Source organism: Montipora capricornis, chromosome 12 (genome assembly GCF_036669925.1).
Source record: "Montipora capricornis isolate CH-2021 chromosome 12, ASM3666992v2, whole genome shotgun sequence".
NCBI classification, from domain to species: Eukaryota; Metazoa; Cnidaria; class Anthozoa; order Scleractinia; family Acroporidae; genus Montipora; species Montipora capricornis.
Window position 1 is genome coordinate 4442168 of NC_090894.1, and position 17500 is coordinate 4459667.

General features: G+C 40.5%; 2 protein-coding genes across 5 annotated transcripts in view; one reads left to right on the top strand and one right to left on the bottom strand.

Annotated features, from left to right (window-relative positions):
* The window catches only part of LOC138026377 (lysophosphatidylserine lipase ABHD12-like), a 78678-nt gene that overhangs the window by 11994 nt on the left and 49184 nt on the right, over positions 1 to 17500 (top strand). The window contains exons 12-15 of one of the 2 annotated variants that reach the window (XM_068873710.1): positions 1117 to 1190; positions 3475 to 3553; positions 4559 to 4677; positions 9193 to 10515. In XM_068873710.1, the coding sequence (XP_068729811.1) occupies positions 1117 to 1190; positions 3475 to 3553; positions 4559 to 4677; positions 9193 to 9211 (291 nt within the window). In that variant the 3' untranslated portion in view covers positions 9212 to 10515. Of the gene's footprint in view, positions 1 to 1116; positions 1191 to 3474; positions 3554 to 4558; positions 4678 to 9192; positions 10516 to 17500 lie in introns of those variants that run through there. The other variant, XM_068873711.1, reaches the window with a different exon arrangement.
* LOC138026379 (adenosine receptor A2b-like) overlaps positions 7851 to 17500 on the bottom strand; it is a 10427-nt gene continuing 777 nt past the window's right edge. The window contains exons 1-2 of one of the 3 annotated variants that reach the window (XR_011127250.1): positions 8555 to 8771; positions 7851 to 8490 (exon numbers count right to left, since the gene is read on the bottom strand). Coding sequence is in view for 1 of the 3 variants with exons in the window: in XM_068873717.1 (XP_068729818.1) it covers positions 12620 to 13696 (1077 nt within the window). In the remaining 2 variants the exon portion in view is untranslated. Of the gene's footprint in view, positions 8491 to 8554; positions 8772 to 9190; positions 13732 to 17500 lie in introns of those variants that run through there. The other 2 variants (XR_011127251.1, XM_068873717.1) reach the window with 2 other exon arrangements.

Sequence of the window (17500 nt, forward strand, 5' to 3'; positions counted from 1 at the left end):
GGGCGAAGTATCCTTAAAGTAAATAAGTTGCGAACGGTTTCAGAGTAATAGAGTGGTTTTCAATTGAGTGTCGAAAGTAATTAGATAATTACTTTGGTTTTGCATTACTTCACTCAGTGATTGGTTCAAAGTTCTCGCGCCATTTTTTCAACCAATCAGAAGTGAAACCAAAACCAATCGTAGCTCGGGCGTGCACATTTTCCCGCGCTTTGTGTCGGCTACGTGTAATTAGTTCGAGTTTTGATTGGTTTACTGGATTGTGTCCGTCCTTTTTGATTGGCCAAAGTAATTACTTTGGTTTTGGTTTTACGACACTCATTTGAAAACCGCTCTAACAGAGAATAAAAAGTTTACATTTGAATGCTCACCTCCTTGTTATGCAGAGTACCACAAAAATATACGGCAAAAAATGCGTGCCGCACGTTCAGCACAATTTATTTATTTTGTGTCGTTGTCGTGGTAGCCGACATGCTAATGAGCAATCAAATTCATTCAGGCGGCACGAAACGCGGGAAAACATGTACGAGAAAGTTTCAATAGTGAACGCCAATCACGAAGCTTAGTGATGGAAATATAAACCAATAGCAAAATTTCCTCCGATAGAGCAGTTTTCAAATGACTGTCGATAGTATAATTACGCGATTGATATTGCTACGTTTCTTGATTGGTTTAAAAATCTCGCGCCAGTTTATCTACCAATCAAAAGGAAAACCAAAACCAGTCGCGACTGGCACGCGTGAGTTTTCCCGCGCTTTGAGCAAGTTACATAGAATTGCTGCGAATTTGGATTGGTTCATTGCGCTGTTTACACCTCCATTGATTGGTCGAAGTAATTACTTTGGTATTTGCTTTTCAACACTCAATTCAGTGGAAACCGCACTATGGAGGTGTTGCACGGCAGCCATGATGCATGGCAGGAACAATGGATTCTTTTTCCTATGGGAACAAATGTTCTCTCTAATGCAGAACATTTTCATTGTTCCTGTCATGCAACATGGGTGCCGTACAAAAACTCTATACTCTGTTAAACTGCTTCTAACAGCCTCGAAGTATTAGTTTTGAAAACTTGCTGCGTTGCTGGCTTGCGTGGCATTTAACTCGTTTCTGAATCCCTAGCCTTTCAGGTTTCTTCCGTATTTCAACGAAACTGTCTTAGATGAAGTGGAAGACGTGTTTCGCACCGATAAAAGGTAACTCTCTTCATGTTGTTTTACTCGTCCAGCCTTGCGGTTGAGGATATCAATTTCGGTTATACCATTGAATCGTGAAGTCCTTTTATCGAAACGACTGCCTTGTTGGTTTATAATTTCGCTTCTCACCTAGGATTTCTGTACACCGAAATTAAATTGTAAAGTCTTTGTTCGTTGGCAATTAAACTAGTGTATTTGGCACTAATCTTGGAGTAACGCAAATTCGAGTACAATGGCCCAATTTCGATATTATTTAACAATTATTCGCCGAAGGCGAAGTGATTATCGGTGATTATTAAATTCTCTACCTGGGATAATGCAATTCTCGTAGTCTGATTGGTTCACGCAATCTCGGTTATCAGCTCATATACCTTGGTTTGACCTTATATGGTAAATGGTTGATCTAAGTGTTGCCAAGCTAAAAGTTTTTTCGCCGGAAAGCGAAATTTCTCTCTGAAGAAAGCAGAAAAAAAAGTATTTTCTGGACAGCTGGGTTAAATTCCGACGTTTAGAAGTACGCGAAAAGGTAAGAAATGTTTTTGTGACGAGCCTGCGTCTGTCTGACCACAAGGTGTTACACGACATCGCATCGGTTCTCATCAAGTTTTTTTGATTTCGCTCGGATTTGCTCGCTTTTTTCGCTCGTATTTCGTACTTTCTAAACTTTTGGAGTTTAAAGGAATTTAATAAAACAATTATTCCATTCGCGCTTGTTGGCTATGAGACTGGTTATAGCCAACTCGGCGCTAGGCGCCTCGTTGGCTATTTACCATCTCATATCCAACGTGCGCTCATGGAATAATTGTTAAATATTCGTCAAGGTGAATATTCACCGATAATCACTGAGCCTGAGGTGAATAATTGTTTTAGTGTAAATACACAGGTGATTATTTCAAAAAAGAGAAAAAAAAAAACCTTTCAACGCGAAATAATATTCCCTTACAGTGGCAAAACGACTGCCGGCAGCCATTTTGTCCGTCGAGGTGATTATCGGCTGATAATCCGAGATAGCGAGCCAATGAGAGCGCGCGCTTTTGTATAATCACCTGTGTATTTATAGTAATATTTATTTTAGGCTTTGGGTCTCTCGAGAGTTCTGGCTGTTATTTTTACCCCCCAGAGCCTCGCGAAATCGAGTTCATTGTTTTAGTGTATCGAAATTTGTCTATTCAGATTTGTAGCTTCTAACGACTCATCGGCATCCAATTAAAATGCTTGCTATCCATCCTTATAGTTTTGTATTAATTTGCCGGAGGTTAAAATTTGGCTTTTTTTTTTTGTTTTTGCGTTTAGTCACAAATCGCACTCAATCTTGTAAAGCGCATGCGCGAAGTTAACCAAAGCGCATACGTGGCATGGTTGTGCATGCGCGAAGTCTAAGCCACATTGAATGAAAATGGCGTCGTTGAAAGTAAGCATGCACATGGTGTCTAATAGGCTCAAACCACACAAATAAATGCACAAACCGTTCGTCATAGACTCACACTAAAAGATGTCGAGCGTTTTCGGAACGGGTGGGTCCGCGCACTTTACGAGAGATCACATTTCAGCTACACTACACAACAGACAACCAATACATTGAACCATTAGGTTTATTTTGCATGTTTCGGCCGAGCACCGGCGTACAATAATGAAGAAACTGAGCACCAGCGTACAATACCATTGCTTTCACAGAAATCGTCGTCACAGCACGCGACAATAAGACATACCTAGAGCTTAGCAACCACTAACAAACATCGTGGTTAGAACGGCGGCCAGAAAAAACCTGTCGTAAAAAACCCCGTGGGAAAAAAAAAAGACAGGAAATCTGGGTAGGAATCAGGCCCAAGCTCATGAAACCTTCCTACTAGGTTTTATGCGTACTGACAAAACACAAACAAACGTAGTAGTAACTGAGATGGTGTCGGCCTAGACTAATTGCCCACGTGCAATCACAAGCTTAAATACCCATATAACTTTACCCATAATGCGTCTATACTCACGGGCCCACGCCCTTAGCCTCTTGCTCTCGTGCCGCAGAAATATTTAATTTCCGGCTTATTCGTTGGCACTCAATCGCCAGAAATTCCATTTTACGATCGCACATTTATGAGTGGACATAACAAGAATCATTGCCATTATTCTAACCTAAATAACAGATACCTAATAATCTAGCTGACATCTCCTTTGTATTTCTTTGCTTTTCGTTTGACGATACAGGGCATCAGGAAAGCCCGAGTTCACGCAGATATGCGTCTTGTTTCTTCTAATTTGCCTCTCAGCGTGATTTTACTTTCCTTTTCAGGTTAGCGGATGTTTATTGTCCAATATTGATTTTACATGATCGAGAGGACAACACTGTACCAATTGAACTAGGCAAAAAGGTAAAATAGGCCTTCTTACAGTTATGTGCTTAGTTAAGTGGCCTTTGTTATTTATTTGTTAAAGCAGGTTGAAGTTTTGGCAGCTATACAGCTGATGTGGACCTGCTATACCCACCCACCCATATACACACAGAGGACAGCCACAACACCGGGAACTTCATCCCCTACTCTTCTCGAATAGTGTGTGGGTTCTTTAACGTCCCACAGGGAACTAATGACCATCGTTACATGGAAGATATTTGTGAGACCGGACCTCTGGCTTATCGTCCTTATCCGAGAAGACTTGAAAGTCTAACCATTTGCGGATGTAATTACAAAGGTAGCACTGTCTCCTCAGTTATTTTAAGACCCTGAGTGTTGGTCCGGCCGGAGTCGAACTCACGACCTCCCGCATGGCACTCTGGTGCTCAACCAACTGAGCCACCGGTGCGCGATCAATTAAAGTAAGGCTGGAGTTGACCTTGTTGTGATACAGACCTCCTAAATGCATGCTTTTCTTATGTTAAGGATGTTGTTCTCATGCTAAGTAGTCGGAATCTACATAAGAAAAGCAGTGAGGTTTCTATGGAAATAAGGTCAACTCCAGCCTCACTTTCATTCATAGGCTAGGTAATTAAGCACACGACTGTAAAATGGTCTGACAGTTACAAAGATTATCGCTGTCAAACAGAAACGCAGTCGAGGAAAAAGCCTGAAAAACTCCAGGCTGGAACGGGAATCGAACGCATGACTGTTACAATAAACAGGTGTCTTTTTTAAATCGAGGCTTAATACTTGGGTCAGTTAGTGTTTCGTTAATGTCATTTTGAAATCCAAAGAAAAAGGAGAAATGTCTTTTTATGGTCACAGTAGCACTTTGACTTCTTTCTCCACCCATCTTTATGCATGTTTGGGATAAAATTGCATTTGCCTTAAAGGATTTTTAGAGCGTGATTTTATTTATTTATTATTATTATTTTGTTACTGAGGTTGTTTCATCATTTAATTTGTTGTACTTTATTGCAGTTATACTCAAGCGCCAAGAGCTCAAGGCGACCTGACGCAGATCCAATTGAATTTATTGAATTTGTAGGGTACGGCCATCATGATATTTACCTATCAGAGAGGCTACCAGGAATCTTAAGGTATTGCACTTTCGTTTCATTGCCTCTTGGGTAGACATTGGAGACGTTTAAGATCTACGACGGCGATGCCGAAGAAAATATCACTTCAAAATATAACTTTGCACATTCGTAAGTCTGTCGCAATTATTTATTATTCAATCTCGTTCGCGTCGTATAATGTGGACGAAAATAAATTGGTACGCGTGGTTTCAGGGTAAGAATAGAGAAAAAACTTAAAAGTTACATTTTTGAGCCCGAGTTGTCATTAAAACCTCAGATTTTATGATTTTATGATTTCATGTCGTTGTTACGCAAAGTACCGCAAAAATATGTGCTAAGGTGCGTGCCGCATGCGCAGCACGATTATTTTTCGTCTTTTAACCAATCATATTACTGCTTTGTAGCGTCTTCCTCGATGTCGCCGTCGTAAATCTTAGTCCCTGTTCTTTAATCCTCACGCATTCATTTCTCCTTATCTGAGGTTTGTTAGGGAATAAGGATTTCGTGACAAGTCAAAAGAATGTCTTTGAAGGAGGGTTTGGGAACACGGGTTCCAATCCGCCCCTAACTACTGTAGTTGTTGTTTAAATGCCAACCTCGTTCCCAGGGCCTCTCTTTTTCTCCTTCGAGAAAGTACCCTGGTTGCGGCTGGTCACGTGTCTGCTAGATTTTTCCAAATCTCAGAAAACTAAATGAAGGTTCTTGGCTTTACTTTTCACTGATATCAATTACAAAAAAAGGAATATGTGTTTTTTTTTTCCTCACCCGACCTTCCTTTTAGTGTCATGGTGAGAATATATGAAAAAAACAATTGAAACTGCACCAAACCAAGTCTCTTCCTCAATTGAAGGATTATTCTTAATTGTCAGTTTCTTCCAAGTGAAGTATTATCGTTCATTTTGGACACTGAAAGCTGGATAGGGATCATGGGAAATGAACGTATTTCTTTTAAAAGCCAAACCCAAATGTCTGGACTTGCAAGACTCGAACCTGAGAACGTGTGATTAATAACCCCTTCACTTAACCACTACACTACCACATCACTAACTGCGAGGATGTTATATTTTATTAATGTCAATAATTTTTTCTTCCAAAAGTGCCGCTGTAAACGTGTATTAACACCAGCCAAGAAACAAGCTTACACAGTGAAAAATGTCGGTTAGCAAACGTCAAGAGAAAGCTAACCATTTTAAAATCAAGCCTCAGACTTATTCGGCAATGATTTTATATATATACTAATTAGTTTTGATAAATAATCGTCTGTTGATCTGTAGTGGTTAAGTGGATAAAAACAGTTTCTTCAAAGTGGGTGCTTCGAGTTAAAATCCTGTCCATATGCTGCTTTTACTTTTTTCTTTTCTTTTTCATACCACAAGTCCTGGGACAGAGTGATCAAAATGGAGGATAATACTTCATTTAAGGCAAACTGACAATGAAGGATAATCCTTCATGTGACGAAGAGATCGTGTTGAACTGCACATAGGAGGCGATTTTTCTAAGCGGAAATAAAAGAAGTCGAGCGGTTTCTGTAAAAGAAGCCTGGAAAAAAGTCCAGGCTCTTCGCGAACTTTCAGAAAGGAATAGCCCTTTTCACGGTTAGTTTTTCTCATTTGCATTACTGTGAAAAGGGCTATTGAGCTGCGTGTCTGGTATGTATATGCACTCATCGGTCGGCTGCCCCCTCCCTTAACCCTTTCATTCCTACGATCGAAACCTTTATTCTCCCAACTAGTATCAGAGTACTTTGTTGGGTAGTTATAAGAAATTGGTGTAATATCAGGATCACACCTCTTCGCTGATAATAGTCTTCATTCTCAATACCTGCCTGACTGGCATTTCATTGAAATTGTGAAGAGAATTTACATACCGATCATTTGTAGGACAATCGAACATAGCTAGTACACTTGGCAAGTTTCATTAGGTAGCTTAAGAGCAACGATGATGGCGACAGCAGCGAGAACGTCATCTCAAAATATAAATTCACTTTATTGTAATCACATCGTGACTATTTCAACATTTTTAATATGACAAGGGTGTGGTAGTTCCTTATAAATGACACTGGTCGGAACGGCGGTTAATTTAGGGGAGAAAATGAAAATTTATCCTCAATTGGTGACGTTCTTCATAAAACCTAAAATTTGGCGATTTCACATACGTGCAGCGCGAGCAAAGCTATTGTTTTTGTCCTCTAAGGGCCGATTTACACGGTAAGATTTTTTGTCGCATGCGACATAGGCTTACGACAAGCCCACGACATGATTTACGATTGTCGTGTACGTCAGAAAAAATATCGTAGCATTTTAAGGGCCGATTTACAAGATTTTCGTCGCATGCGTCAACGGCTTCCTTAAAATGCCCCGCCGGAGACGCTAACTTGTAGGGGGTTTTGGGGAAATTCTCCGCCAGAAAATTTTGAAATCTTGAAGCTCAGAAATACTACTTTCAGCATTCTCGACGAGATATTAAAAAAAAAAAAAAACGTGGATCATCCGTAAACTGACAGATGTTTTACTTCTTATTTTTGTCCTTTGCTTGAAATTGGGTGCCCCCCCGTCCACCGTCCCTGATACACAAAGCGACCGGACGAATAATAACTTGAATCAAACCGTAATTTCCCAATTTACAAAATAGGTGCGCAATGCGTACGTGTGTGGCTTACAAATTGCACTTTTCAACATTGAGTTCGCCCTTGGAAGCTAAGTGACGTTTACGGTTGGGTATGTTACTTCAGGGCTTATAGGGCAGTTAGTAATGATAAAATGGATAGGTCAGTAGTAATGCAAAATACTTTATCTTATCGAGGTGACTTTGCTCTGACTGAAACAATGTATTAGTTTCTTTCAGCGTACAGTGACTCTACTATCCTAAGACTACACTGAGCTTGAGAAATTGATACTTCCATGTCACTGAACCATTCCAACAAGTTGCATACCATGTCATGAGACTGGAATTCCACAAAATTGCTATTTAATGTATTCTAATAGCAGCACTTGCTTGTGGGAGGGAGCCTTCAAATTTCCTTAAAATTCAAGTAATTTTCAAAACAAAGCAAACAAATGAAGAGCTTTGCAAGGACTCAATTGAGACTTTCAAGACAATAGAAACCCATCTAATACTTCTACAGCAATGATTACTGTAGAAGTATTGATAATGCGACATCACAAGTGAAGGTATCCCAACAAAATACTAAAAGCTTTGCTATGATTCAAATGCTATATTGATGACTTTTAGTTGGACTATAAAAGAAGAGAAAGACATAGATTTGTACATAATACATCAGGTTTGATTACTTACTGAAAAAATAACAGCTATTTTTTTCAATAGTGTTAAATCAGGTAACTTTGAAAATGAAGTTTCACAATAATGCAACCTGTAGCCATAGTAGTGCTATATAGGTTAACAAGTACCAGTTTTTATTTTTTTCCGAGAGGGCACAGCATCGAATCCTGCAATCTGATTGGTTCTTTGCGCGGTCCTGATTTTCCTATCTCTGGCCATGGGCACGGTAACGCTCGGATAATTTTTGTCCTCTTCCTTTAATTTCCATTTTTTGACACCAAATCCGTCTTTTACGTACAGAAGTTACTTTTTATTAGACAAGAGGTTTGGAAATAGAATTCAAATAGAAATATTTCTCTTTGAAACGATTAGTTTGTAAGTCGCATTAATACTATGTGTGGCGCAAACTGAAGTAAACCAGACCGTACAATGCTGGCCTGTGAGAGTTAAACTCCTGTTTGTGCAATCTGCCCTTAGAACGCACGCCGTCTGTAGCAAAGCTGGCTTGGGTGTTTTGAAGGGGAAAATGAATTCTCCATTGACCCCGTTGGAAACCTGCAAGACAAAAACAATCGGGTTTTGCCTTGACACAAAAATCACACAAACAAAAAAGACTCACCTTATAAAAGAACGGAAAAATGAAACTTTAGCTCAACGATCGACGAAGAACCCCGCAGAAAGAAACACGATTCCTCGTACTGACAAAATAAATGGCTACTTTCCAACTTGCATGTACTTCGCACGAACCCAGGTGAAGGAGAGCGGAAACTGGAGCCTAACCTTGCCGTAAACCACGTGACACGCAATCAAACAAATTCCGCAGTCGACAGCATAGTGTGGCTTTCACAGTTCGTGTAAGCCACACAACTAGCAAGTTTTCCTTGAAAAGGTTTCCTTGGCATTGTAAATGGAAAAATATGACAACTTTTTCCTTGACAAGTATCCTTGTTCAAAAACTGGCATGCTAATTTTTGAACAAGGACACTTGTCAAGGAAAACTTGTCATATTTTCCATTTACACTACCAAGGAAAACTTGTCAAGGACGATATTTGCTTGTGTAAATTACTTGTCATACTTTCCATTTACACTACCGAGGAAAACTTGTCAAGGAAAAACTTGTCAAGGAAAACTTGCAAGTGTGTTCAGTGGGCACGTTTTCCTTGACAAGTGGGCTTGTCAAGGAAAACTTGCTAGTGCAAATGAGGCTTAAGTGAATATGTGAAATGATAAACTTCTTTCTCTTTTCTCCATTGCAGAGACTTTATCAAGGCATGATGACTTCACGGGTGAGATATGTCCTAGCTTCAAAACTGGAAATTTGCTTGCAAAGATAAGAAAAACTTTTTTGGAAGGACAACGGAATAGAACTGAGCCACTAATCCACAACGAACTGTGAATTGGAAGGATAGCAAGCTAATAATTTTAATAGTTCTTCAAAGGAAATGTAATCAAAAATTATAGGGGAGGGTGGGCCGGAGCAGAAAGGGGGTGGGTCATCAGTTTTTGAGCCCTTAGCAAGGGGTGGGTCGTTCGATTGTCGGCGACCCATTGGGGATGGGTCATCCTATTTTAAAAAGGAATAGGCACATTGTTAAATAAGTATTTTTTGAATGATCGAGGGCTTGATTCTGTTGAAATAGCTAACAATAACTTGAAAGCATGGCGGCTTTAACGACGTACAATTTTATCTTTGTTCGTAAAATACAACTGTTAAACCGAAATTTAAAATGATAAAAAAAGAGATCTCAGATGAAGCTCAGATGAAGACGATATTCCTCTTGGAAAACTTGCCTCTATAAACAGTTCGAGTGACAGTGACAGCAATGTGCCATTAAGCAAACTTCGCAACGCATAATTTGATGGCACCAGGATGAGAAACTTTAAATAATAACAAGTCACTAATTAAACATGGCTTACAAAAGCTGAAAGAGTTAAATAATATTCTCGTTAGTTTTACATGCTTTTTGTATCTGGTTAAGAAACAAACCTAATGCCGTAAATCAACACCACCACAACTTCATATACAAATGTGGTATAACTGATTATATACCAAAAAAATCTTTTATCAGGGGGTGGGTCATGTAAGTTTCAGCCTTCATTTAGGGGTGGGCCAAATAGTTTTGTGCCAAAAGTAAGGGGTGGGTCATGTGTTTTTTATCTGCCACATTTCCAATTGCTCCGGCGACAGCTATTATCAGTAATTGAAGGATGATCGCGCAATGTAGTATTATGTACGCTGTTCCCAAGCCGATCTGTAATTGGACTGAAGCGTTTAGACTACACTTAGTACAATATTTTGTGGTTATAAACGGAAAATCGTGTTGCAAACCGATCGCTAAGATAGCCAGGGGCTAAACCTTTATTACACTTAGATGTGAAAATTCTAACTGTACGCATCGAAAAACTGCTCATAGGGAGCCCGCCTAATTCTCCGAGGACCGGCGTTATGTGATCAAATTTCCGTGAATTAGCAGTGTTTCTTGCTGCGAAATTCTGAACTCTTTGCAACATGGTAACGTTTTTCTTGGAAGTATTAGACCACGCTGGAGAGCAGTAGTAAAGTCGACTGAAATTTGAAAGCGTTCACAATGTTTTTGAATGTCAGGAGGTGCTTCACTCTGCACTGCACACAAACGCCCCCTGTGTTCACCTGTGGCCGCCCTCGACCCCGCGCTCGGTTGATGAAAAAGTGTTCTCATTTGTGGCGCGCGCTCGAGCTTTGGCTATGAGAAGTGTCTTCAGTTTTGGATCTGATCTTATCTCATATAAGTGTTTTCTGCATGAAGACACGGTGTTGGTAATGTTTTATTACAACTTAACGTAGCATATTTGCTTTACAATGGAAAGGGAAATCGATAAGAAATTACCGTTTCTAGACATATTGTTAGACAACAGTCATCCATCTATTGTTACTAGTGTATATCGCAAGAAGACATTTACTGGTCTTCTTACTAATTATTACAAACTGGGTCGAGTCAGAACATTACTAGACAGAGTATATAAGATCGACAATTCCCGAGTTGGTTTTCATCTGGATGTTAAAAAGCTTATTTTCTTACTACGGAAGAATTGTTTTCCGTCTTGGGTCATCGACAAGATTATTCATAGGCATCTTTCTAAGAAAATGAATCCTTCTCTGAATGGGCGGGACGCCTCATCCAACTCCGGGAAAACTTCTACGCACTTCTATAAACTCCCTTATGTTGGCCGGTTTTCTAAAAGCGCCCAGACTAAGTTAAGACAACTACTCAAACATTACTGCAAAGCTGATTTAGATGTTAAGTTGGCCTTTAGTACGTTTAAACTTAGAAACATATTCAGTACCGCAAGGTCTACGTTCGCATGTCGTTTATAAATTCTCGTGTGCTGCCTGAATGCTAGCTACATTGGCGAGACCACTCGCCACCTTTGTACACGTACTCGTGAGCATCTCCTGTCGGACAAGTCTTCGCATGTTTACAGGCACCTGCAGTCATCTAGGGCCTGTCATGACCCTTGTAATACAGAATGTTTCACGATCTTAGATTCTGCCGCCTCAAAATTCCAAATTAAGATCAAAGAGGCATTGCACATTAAGTGGGAAAATCCCATTCTTAATCAGCAGTTGAGGCATCTAGACTTGTCTCTTTCTTTTTAATTACGTTGTTCCTTTTGTCTCTTATTTTATTGTTATGCGCGCTATTTTTGTTTTCCGTTCATTCCGTATTCATATTCTAATTATATAGCTACATCAAAATCCAATATTGCCAACAGATCTATTTTTTATTAATTTTTGCCAACTGTCCAAATTTAAAATAAATTGGATAGTTTTTGCCGGAACGTTTCCTTCAGCTTTGAACAAACCGTCCAATTTGGGGGAAAATTTGGATACTTTCCATCAACCAATCAATGTCTTCAATGTCAAGATAAATAAATGAACCGAGTATTGGCCAATCAGGTTGCAGCTATTATCACTGCTTTCAAACGTCAGCAAGCGATCATCGCTCGCAGGGTTTTGTTTTGTGTTGATAATGACCGAATTTCCCCGACTTTTCTCTCCACCTTTTTGACGACTCAGAGTTTCAAATGGAGTCTTCAGCTAGGTTTCCAGAGATAGATGCTACTGATTTACTCGAGATGAGGAAGAATAATCAGAACAAGAATACTCAAAGAAGCACATACAATTGGGTTTTAAGTGTTTGACCTGTGGCGTGCTGAGCGAAGCGAAGTGAGAAAGCTTGAGGAGATTCCCGAACACGAGCTTGACGACGTTCTTTGGATGCTATAAATTGTACGCAAGTTTTGACGCGTTATTCTGTAACGTACCTTAATATAAATTCAAATGTACAACCGTTAAAAGCTCATTTGCAACTGAAGATGACATGTTATAAATTCAAATGTAACTTCAAATTAGTTCTACTTTCAACTGAAGATGGTCGTTGCACGACCGAAAAATGTGTCGTCACTTTTATAAAAATTGATGTTAGTCTGCATCTTTCCAGATGACATGAGAATGTCGAAACATGTTTTGTAAATTGAAAACTGTCGTTTCTTTCTTGAGAGTAAACGTAGAGTCTACGCGCTATCACAGAGGATCCCGCGCAGAAGAAGCTGGAGAATGGAAGGGAGGAAAAAGGCTCAGCGCGCAGGCGAGCGCAATGGTCATAGTTATTTCAATTAATATTAATGATTGTGAGGCATCGATTATGTTAAGTCTTTGCCAGCAGTTGCAGTTTGTGTACCAGGTCCCTCTAGCGCATGCAGGTGTCCGGGTGAAATACCATCGGTTGATTTACGGCAAACGGAGACCCGCATGTCGGTTCGTCGCCCCAACAACGTCCACCAAAGAGCTCTTCTGTACGACGGATTTCTCCATGCGTAAATGAATACATCCAATGCTACTTTGATGAAAAGCATTAGGTCACTGATTCGAAGTACGCTGTGGATGTTGAAATCCTCTTCACGATTTGTTGGCTTCTTGAAAAGAAAAATGTAGAAAGCAACAACGTGCAATAAGCATGAAGCTAAAAGAATAGCTGCCAAATAGAAAATCATGACTGTAAATTGTCGTTCGCTGTGTCTGTTTTTCAATGATTCTGCGATGTTCGCGCATGAATTGTGAAGTAATCTGCTGTGTTTAAGGTGACGATTGAAAGACAAGAATAGCATAACTTGCACGACCACCAAGGTGGCTGATATAAGCGTAGGATGTAAAATGAGGTGTATTTTTGAGTAAGTTTGATTGTCAATGCCAGTGAATTGAAGCATATTGAAGCAAGTGACGTAAACAGAGCTGACCGCTAGGGAAGCGAATACGCGATTTCTGGAGACAATTGCTTTGAACTGGTGCGGATACCTCACCGCGATATACTGACAAACTGAAAGCGCAAGGACTATGAAGTATGACTCTCCTATTGTAACGCCAGAGATTATCCCACCAATGCGATACATCAATTGATAACTCAAACTCGCTTTGTTCCTGAAATCTGCGAAGTAGTGCGACACAAACATCGGCTCCACGAAGATTCCCGTTAGGAGGTCGGCCACGGCAAGACCAGCGATGAGATAAGTAATCGGTGTTCGGAAACAGCGCAAAGGATCTCTGTAAATCGCAGTCAACAAAAGAGCATTGGGAATTGCTGTAATCGGTGATAAAATACATAGGACAATCGCGGACGCCAGTTTTATGCAACGAAACGTTCGCAATTCGGGAAGAATTTCAGCTGACGATTTTGATGTCAAATTCATGATCTCTTGCAGAGGCGTAATATTTTGAGCCATTCTTTGCCTTCTTTTAATTACGGCTAAACATCAATCTATAAGTTAAACAGAATCAAAATCAATTACTGGCACTGATAAGAGTACAAAAGTGCATTCGATTATCACACTTTGGTTTCCCAGCTGACATCCTTACTCCACAGCTTGTCAGCTAGTAAATATTTCTCGTGAGTCAGAGTGTCAAGGGAATGGAAAAAGAAAGGGGCGCTGGAGCGCAAATTGGGGACACTGTAGACAGAAATCAACTGAAATGAGAAAAAATCAAATCAAATTGTTGGTTTTTAAGGCCGGAGGGGAAAACCGGAGTACCCGGAGAAAAACCTCGCCGAGCAGAGTAGAAAACCAACAAACTCAACCCACATATGACGCCGAGTCTGGGAATCGAACCCGGGCCACATTGTCCACATTGGTGGGAGGCGAGTGCTCTCACCACTACGCCAGCCCTGCACCCAAGGAACAAAAACGGGACTATATGATGTACCAACTGAAGAGCTAGCAGCAACCCTTGGTTCGGTGATAAAGGTTGCGGAAGTAGAGTGTTTAAAGATTGGTAGTTGCTCGACTTGGCCTCTAAACAATCGGAAATCGGAACGAAAAAGCTGTCCACTCTAGCAATGCTTGTTTTCGTATCAAGTGACTTAGTTTGTAGATCGGACCGGATAAAATTTCCTTCGATTGGGAAACTATGCTCAACCCTTCAGTGATTAACCCATTGACTCCTGGGGGTTCCCCATTGACGAGTAAAATCGTCTTGCGTTATAAAGAGCAATACTAAATATGGCCGGTTTAGGGGTGAAAGGGTTCATGGGACGGGTCAACTCTGCACATACTTAAAATCGATTGGCTGGACATCTTCCCTTACATGACCAAAGTAAAGAGACTATCTTTTTTTGAAACAAAAAATTCGAATATACCAAAAGCAATGAAGGCTAGTATCTCAAAGTTGACCTAAAAGGGGACGTCTGTAGCGGCTTTGCAATAGTTCATATCAGAAGTTTCTTCGTCATAGAAGAATAGCTTGTCGAATTTTTGCCACAGCTTTAACCATTACAAGACTGCCAAGCTGTCACCATGTCTTTCCGGCATAGCGTTGCCTCACTGGTGTCTTTAAAACTAGTATACTTGGTGGAGTTAAATTTCGGGTTTCGTTCGGGCGGCCGAATTAGCGTACGAATGTGTTCGAAACGGAAGCGCGAAGCGCACGTGTCGCAGGTTCGAATCTACCCTTCGCTCTTATTTGACCTTATTTCATTATTTTTAGGGGTAGTTCTGAATTTTATTGAGTTATCAGAACTAAAGTCTCAAAAGTCGTAGTAGGATATATATCCCAATGCTCTGCATTTCATCAATGATCTTTGATTTATGACTCTCCGGCGGAAGAGTTTTCTCGACAGTAAATAGGTACCTATGGTTTTATTATTCCTATGGAATAATATCTTAGCCACCCTGCGAGCAGAGCCTCCTTTGGTCTTTTTCTTTACTGAGGAGGAGAAAAGTAGGCTCTGCCCGAATCGCGTCAACTCTTTGAAGCCGCCGCAGCCCGAGCTTCTGGACTAGTCAATCTTGTTTTCTCTCGTCAAACCGGTTTTTCCAGTGCGAGCGTCCGTTTAGTGACAAAACCGATGGTTATAATTGAGCCCGCTGTACCATGAAAAACCAAGATGGCGGCAAGATCTGGCATATTAGGCTTGGGTTCGAGACTGTATCCTGGCAACATGCAGCGCATATTCAACAAAGATCTTACTCGATTCATGCAGAGCCTTTCTCGAGAACGCCAAAATCGAGCAAGCAAAAGAAAGGCTCTGCTTGCAGGGTGTATCTTAGCCAACGATCATTCAATTGTAGCTGAAAACATTACAATCTTTGTTGAAAGGCAATGAAAGCCTTTCGGCCTTTCAGTTTCTGCAACAGACTTGAGCGGCGGAGATCTAACCCGAAGGTCGTGTGTTCAATTCCCTCCCTGGTCAGAGTTTTTCTCTGTCTGCTTGTGTGGGCCCATTTCCATCAGTAGGGCTAACGCTCACATGGTTCATATGGGATAGAAATCTAGCACTTCACATTACACTCTATTCAGTTAACTCTGTTTAAAATATAAGTGCTACACGGCCAACGTTTGCATAAACTTAACCTTTCCTTAGACTTGAATGACCACGATTTTACATATTTTTAGCTGTATCTTCCTACCTGTATGTTTGTGATGTTGTTGTTGTTGTACAATATTACACTTGAACTTTGATTGTATCTTATACGTAAGGAATTTTACTTTAATTTGATTTCAGTGTCTTTTAAATTGACTTATAGAAGCACGATACCATGCGCTGTACTTCTTTAAACGTTATTGTGTATAAATAAATGTATATCTAGCTAGCTAAAATCCGGGTCAAAAGACTTTGGGACACTTGTCAAATTTGGGCGAAAAGTAGAGAATTTACGTACATGCTTCCCGCGGCATCGTAATATAAGCAACGCGTGTTCTTCTTTCGCTGCCTTTTTCGGCCACGTTGGTATACCTTCAAATAACCGGGTAACGCAGAGCACTTATCTCGGCCAGTTCGGCTGTCACTGAACAATAAACTGAGATTACTTTTTTTATCGACTACAGGCTTTTAAAAGCCAAGGTCATGTTGGTCAGTCGTAAATGCTTGCCACCACTCAATTCAAGGGCAATCTTAACCGTTTAATGCTTTCGTAAATAATATCGTCAACATGTAGTTTAAGACCTCAAGTTATTAAGACCCCATGGCCGCATTTTTACCTCCAGCCTGGAAGAAGGGGCGTTGCGTGAATGTGAAATCAAGATTATTGCCAAACAAGTTCTTTCCTTGGGCACTAAACCATTTGTTATTTTCAAAAAGTGGTTTAATCGGTTCAGGAATGAAAATCGATTTTGTATTGTCAACTGGAATTAAATAACAACGGGTTACCGTCACGCGCCATAAACCTCACACCAGGCTAGTCAGTAGATGAATCGCGGCTGTGAATATGTCCCTGTCTCCCATCCCACATGAGGTATTTTGTAACAGGGCATTGTTTAGCATCATCCAATCAGTGTGGAGCAAACAGCGTGACGGTTGCTCCTTGGCACACGAAATCCCGGCCGCGGATGCTGGTCGCTTCGAAAGCTGCATTTCTCGAAAATTATTTGGCGGTTAGCGCTTGGATTTTGAATGGATCTTCGATTGAATGGCACGAGAAGAAGCGTCAACCTTTCAGTTTATCTGGTTTCGATTTGAAAGCCGGGCGATTCTAATTTCTGGGTGAAAATCGGCTTGACGCTGGAGCGGTCGAAAATGAGCTTTCCACCCTTGTCTCCTTCTAAGGACGTGTAGTAACAGTCAAAGGAAAACCCACCAAATCGCTCAAATTCACCATTTTCAGCCGCAGAAATGACAATACACAACAACTGAGGTAGGTTTACGTTTATTTTGAGCTTTAACATAGTCATTTCTCGATGTAAGTTTACTATATTAGGACTCTTCAATATTTCCCATACATTTCTTTATATTTCGAACATACAAACAGACACACTGTTTGTGTGGGAGCCCTGTGGTCTGCAGTGACGCGAGCTTGGGCTGCCTATGAGGCAACGTTACAGTATTTGGTCAAAATGCTGGACAGGAGCGTGTTGTGATGAGTTGAGTTCTTTTATATACCACAACAATAGGGGGACTAACTGTCCTAATGATTTAATACAAATAATGGATGTTGGTAATCAGTTATAAGGTTGTCGCAGTCAGCTGGTAAGTCTTTGGAAACAGTATTTTAGTGATGCAATCCACTTACAAAAATTTCTGATACTGGCAAAAG